Source organism: Tachysurus fulvidraco, chromosome 22 (genome assembly GCF_022655615.1).
Source record: "Tachysurus fulvidraco isolate hzauxx_2018 chromosome 22, HZAU_PFXX_2.0, whole genome shotgun sequence".
Lineage (NCBI taxonomy): Eukaryota > Metazoa > Chordata > Actinopteri > Siluriformes > Bagridae > Tachysurus > Tachysurus fulvidraco.
The window spans coordinates 14424807-14431000 of NC_062539.1; the positions used below are offsets into that span (position 1 = coordinate 14424807).

Here is a 6194-nt window from a genome sequence, read left to right on the forward strand (position 1 = left end):
TGCTTCCTTTACTAACACACTAAATATTTCTGTAGTATAAAACTTGTATTGACTCAGTCATAAAATAACCATCTAAGATTAAACTGAGATCTATAAATAGTGAGTTTTGCACAGTGCTGTATGATCCATCAGACATATCAGTTCAACATACAGTAATTTACACTGATGCTCACTAAAAGAGGAAACACAGTGACTGATATTTTTGTCTTTTTTTTTATTTATTCACCATTTCCATGAACTCATATTTTCTTAAAGTGTATGTTATATGATTTTGTTTCTTTTACTTCTGTAATATAAAGGGCTGTTTTCTTCTATTCCAAAATTGTGTGCAAGCTTTCAAAGTAGCATCACTTTAGCTTCTTACAAATTAAAGAAAGGACAAGCTCAGAACATCCTCATCTGATGCTATGCTCAGCAGGCCGCTCTGGTTTTCTAAGAAAGTTTATCTGTGTAACATATGATGACATGCGTCATGCGATGTACAGCCCGGTCTTTCTTCGAACGATGCAGATGCTCGTGTCCTGTACCGTGAGTGCTGTTATCACGTCAGCGTGGATTATTCCTCTAACCTGTGGCTTGATCTTTTTTGTAGCATAATAACTGATCGCTTTTTGATTTCTGGTACACGGGAGTAATGATGCTGAAACACTGTGCTCTGCTGAAGCCCTTGAGTACTTTTTGTTCTGAAATGTTGTGTAATGTATCTGTCTAATCCAAAGCCAAAAAATATAAAAAAATACACAAGATTTTTTAATAATTTTATGTAGATGTTATCGTTCTTGCATATCCGAAAGAGTCAGATGTTTTGCATGACATCATGAAATATATTTACAACTGGTGAAAATTTACAGAAAGAAATCGAGTCTCATTTAAAAAAATTATTTTAAGATATAAAATTTTAGGATTCATTTGTCATTTTTGACTGGAACATAAAAGATGCCTCCGAATCAGTAAATCACATCACAGAGGAAAAACATCAAAGGGTTTAAATATAATCTTTTTTCACCAAATATTCTCATTTCAAACTTAGTTAAGAGTATCTCGAGTGAGGTACCAAAGCATTTAGGAAATCCTGAGAATGTGTTAAAAAACAAAACAAAACAAAAAATTAACAGGTCAGAACTAAAATTAAAGATAAAAAGTCAAGAAAATTTGACAAATGTACAAAATTAGAATATAATGTCTAGAAAAAGGTTGTGCTGGTTGAGTTTGTTAACAGCATCGGGTCAGAGGTAGATTAGACCTCTTAATGCTGTGTACACACACAGGCAATGATTATTTATCCAGAATAATTCCCTAAAAAGGACGCTCAGATGCATGTTGTGTTTTTTTTTCCTGATTCAACACACATTTTAGTGTGAAGTGAAAGCACTGCATTAAGAAGCTAATAAATCCGGTTTAGAAGCTGATGAAATGAATGTTTGAGGAGGTAAAGCACAACCGCTCTTGTGCATGTTCGGATCCTATACTTAAATTAAAACGTACAAAAAAAAGTACAACAGGGTAGCGATCCCCGGGATATAAAATCTAAAAAGAAAATGCTGTAAACAGTGAGCATGGGAGGTGGTACTGCTGCTGGTGAATCCGAGTCCAGGTTTTTGTGTCCAAACTCTGAACAACTGCAGAGCTGGCAACAAAAAGTCTTTGCTTAAGCAATTTAGTTTTTGTTGTAGTACCTCCCTGTGCTGCCTGTGTGTGTAGCCTGCTGGAAGCTGCATTTGGACTGAGTCTGGGTCACTGACACAGGCTGAAGATTAGCCCATGGGTCCTGGAGCATGGACGCTTTGTAATACTTATCCATATTGTTTGTGCCTCTGTCCCTGTCGTGTGGCGTGGATGTCCTTGGAGAACCCTTTAGGAGACAATTTACTTCATGTAAAAAAAATACAACAAAGATCTGTTGTACCTGTGGCACATTATACTGTTGTAAACAACAAACCATGAGTCAAATCAAGCTTTATTTAATATCTACACAAAAAAAGGGGGGACTAAACTGAACATTGCCTCTGTAGGTTTAGTTTTCAACACTTTCTACAAAACTACATCTAAAGTAAGTAAAACAGATGGTGTTTTCATCACTGGTAAGAGCTTTATTCTGTCGCTTTTTGACAAAAAAAACTAATTCATTGGGACGTTTCTGGTGTGTCAAAACAAAACAAAACCAAAGCTTCCTGTTACTCTTCGCTCCTTCAGTATTTGTGCTGAAAACATGTACAACTGTCTTGTAAACCAAAGACTAAACAAACAATGAAACTGGAATTAACAAACGATTAAAAAAAACAGCCTGAAACGGATGTAAGACTGATATTTAGTAGCCCAGATAAGGAGCCACGCCAGTTAAAGGAACAGTTTAGTACCCTTTTTCTCTGTGAGTGTATAATAGGCTTGTAAGGATTTGTGTCTCTACCTGATATCTGCTGTGAGCTCCGGGACTCTGGTAAGGCGAGTGTCTGGATGTAGGACTACTGTTCGGTCTGTACGGTGTGTGTCCTGCGGATTTGGTGTGATATATCCCGCCTCTATTACTGCTAAACTCCCTTGGCGAGGTGTGTGACACCGGAGAACCGCCATACGACCCGAATCTGGGTCCATACGGCCCGTTCGGAAAAGCCCACGGAGGCGAAGGGAACCTGCCGCCTCCTGCCCTATCCAAAGCGGGCGGAGGAGTCCGGAATCCTCCGCCTCTCGAACCAGCTGCTGGATACGGAGCTCGGAAATGTGGTCGCTGCATCTTGTCTATAGATTTACCTTAAAACGGTTTATCCTAAAAAGTTTCAGTAATCCGTTATTTAAACACACGCAGTTTCAGCATAGAAACCAAAACACCCTAGAAACACAAAACCGGAACCGGAAGTAAAATAATATAAGCAGCGTTATCTTTGACGATATAAACCTTAAATATTTCTAATCAGTGCGTTTATCTATTTTTTTCGACATTAAAAGTACATTTAGGAGTCTAATGTATAATTCAATATATTTTAACTCTATTCCAAGTTAGCACGCATCACAAAAATGGATTTGTAGAGAGCTGGTCCTTAATGTTACAACAAAAGAAGTCCGACTTAAACTCAGTCCAAGTGCAAAACAGTTCCGCAATCCGCTTCTTCTTTTTTAATCTCCTTAGCTCTTTAGCTAAATTTAGCTCTTAAAGCGATTCCAGAATAAAAAAAAATTCCCGTGCTGTATTTTTTTTGTCCATACGAAGAAGTCATTCAGTTCAGATCACCGTCGTGAACAAACGAGCAACAAAAATCATCTGCGCCCGCGCAGCAGTTAATCCGTTTAAACGACAACAACAAAGCGCGCAGCATTGTGGGTAATGGAGGATTTGTTTACATACATGTTGCATGTAATACTAATGGATCCACATTGTGTCCCTCATATAATATAATGTTATCGTACTATTTTAAGTTTACACTTCATTTTACAGTTAATTAGCCCAAGAGTGCAAATGTCTCCCATTAGAAAGTTGTGTTTATAATCACAAAAGGCATAAAATATGTTTGATAGTTTGATACAAGTTAGTGCTGTGCAACAGCTAATGTACAAAAGTAATGTAAAACAGCTAAACCAGATAATTAACAAATTTGTCAAGCATTAGAAATATCTATAATCTAAATTAAATTTAATTGCCATTTTTTTATTTTAATGAAAGTGAAAGTGACGTGACATACGGCTAAGTACGGTGACCCATACTCAGAATTCGTTCTCTGCATTTGACCCATCCAAAGTGCACACACACAGCAGTGAACACACACACACACCACCATAAATATTATATATAATATAATTAATTATATTCCCTGCTATATATCTATAAGTACTGCATTATCAGAACTGTCAGTCATCACATCATATGTATATGTTACACACACTAGTGCTGCTGTATATTTTACAAAAAGCATAATATTGCACAATACTGTTATTTGCACTACCATGCACTTTTCACACTTTATGTACATGACTGATCTGTCATATATTCTGTTTTCATATTTAATGCTTATACTGTCTATATTGTATCACATTGTCTGTGTTGTCTTGTATAGTCTGTATTGTCTTGTCTTGTCTTGTATAGTATAATGTTATTTATGTCTGTACTTTTGAGAGTCACAAATGGAACCAAATGCCAATAAACTTGATTCTGTTTATGATTCTGAAATAACTGAATGACAAATGTTTCAGCAGTTAAGAGAACAAGACAGTTTCTGTACCACACAGAAAATCTGAATTAATTGTTGAAGAAAGCTATCAGATAACGTTAACAGGCCAATTAACACCTCACGCCTGTGAGGAGTGAGAAAGGAGGAGGAGGAGAAGATGAACACCACAGCTGTTATCCTTTATCCTTTACTCAACTCATTCACACCTTAGTGTTTCACTGAAACTGAGTGTAATTTAATCAAACATACATTGATTTATGTCAATGCAACAGGATTTATCTAAACAAAATATGTACCTTTTTTTGTTTGTTTTTTTCAAGAGTTCTTTATTCAATTACAAAATAAGCTGTCATACACATTCATGTTATATCAGATATTTACCATTAGAGGCCGCTGTTGGCCGTTTAAGAATTCTGATTCTTTTCAGTGAGTCAAATCATTCGATTCAGCTGACCAATAAGAGTTGATTCTTTCGTCTAACCCGCACAAAATTTTGCTAAATTATAATCAGTATTTGTTCTGATGGAAATATTATGTCCTGCCTAAATGTGGTTGTTTATTATGTCATGATATCTTACTAAACCTTCGTATGAAAAAATCACATACACAAATCGCCCTCATGTCGTTAGCATTGAGACTAAGTCACCACATTTTTAAAATTTAGTTCTAAACACAATCCTGTTTCTCATTTGAGAGCAAAATATGTCTGAAAAAACTTTCAGTCATTCTTCTACAATAGCTGTTTTATCCTGGTTAGGCTAGCTAGCACCATGCTAGTCTCTTACAGGCCCTCAGGTGTCGGCAGTCCCCTTACTGCTGATTTTGATGAAGGAAACCCATACAGACACAATAAGAACACGTAAATCTCAATACAGACAGAAAGGTGATTGCATGATAGAAATCCAGACCATATGTCATGTGAGGGTGCCATGTGTATCCTTTAACAAACATTTCCAGTATTCTCAAAGTTATTCAGTACAGTACATTCAGTACATTATGACACCCCCCCCCCCCATTTTCTGCAGTCTTTAATTAAAAGCAGGAAACATACAATCCACATATGAACTCCCTTCACAACTACAACACAAAACTATCCTGTCTGTTGTTGATTACCCATGATGACCCATGATTGATTATTTATTTATTTTTTTATGTATCTTACAAATCCGCACCAAAACATTACTCTAGTCTCACAGCAATGTGAGCAATTCTCTCTCCAAGTGACCCAATTAAATTTCATTCTTACTCATATGAGGGTGAGCAGCTCTCACATCACTGTTCTCATTAACAGCGAACAGATTAATCATGACCGTGACCGACGCCACAAAGGCACGGCTAAAGTAAGTGCACCCAACAACAAAGCACTGACACAGTTCAGCCTGGATTTGTGCTTCGTCATGGCCTTGATGTGGATGTGACTGAAAGGTTTATGGGGCAGAAAAGTAGGAGTGAAGTCATGGACTGATTGTCTGACCAATGAACGGCATGGACAAGCTGTACTGTCTCATCACTGTTCCAGAAAATGAACTTTTTCCTGTTTCTTTTGGGTTTCAGATAATCAGAATTTGTCGAACACAATAATGACACATAGTACACTTAATCTTGCAACAAAATCTCTCAGTTGAGTTGACATATGACTTACATCATTTCCATCCTGATCAAACCCTTCCGATCTTGTGTTCATTGGATGAGGGACCACGCCCATAAGGATGGAAATATTTCATCAGAGGATAAAGGTGATCATACAGAAGGACTTCCCGTTCTTCTGTGCAGGCAAGTTCAGCCAAAGCAAACACGCTAATCATGACAGAGTAACTTTTTTACCGTAATTATGTTCTTAAGTATGCTTTAAAGCTGTCAATTTAGTGTTAGGTATTTATATCTTTCAGTGCTGCCAGTGTTCTTGTGAACATTTCCTCCAGGTTAACTCTACATTTCCTTTAGGTGTGTATAGGTGCATCCAGGGTGTACTCCTGCATCACTCCTGCAGAGTTCCTGGGATAGGCTCCAGATCCAGATGACCTTGACCCGGAT

The 6194-nt window shown here is 37.2% G+C and overlaps 1 protein-coding gene across 1 annotated transcript; it reads right to left on the reverse strand.

Moving 5' to 3' along the window:
• Nucleotides 1-194: 194 nt before the first annotated feature.
• LOC113640288 (M-phase specific PLK1 interacting protein) lies at nucleotides 195-3259 on the reverse strand. The gene is made up of 2 exons (XM_027142701.2): nucleotides 2408-3259; nucleotides 195-1852 (listed from the first exon to the last, which is right to left on the reverse strand). The coding sequence occupies exons 1-2, from the start codon at nucleotides 2729-2731 to the stop codon at nucleotides 1658-1660; spliced, it is 519 nt and encodes a 172-aa protein (XP_026998502.1). The 5' UTR covers nucleotides 2732-3259; the 3' UTR covers nucleotides 195-1657.
• Between the last annotated feature and the right edge of the window lie 2935 nt (nucleotides 3260-6194).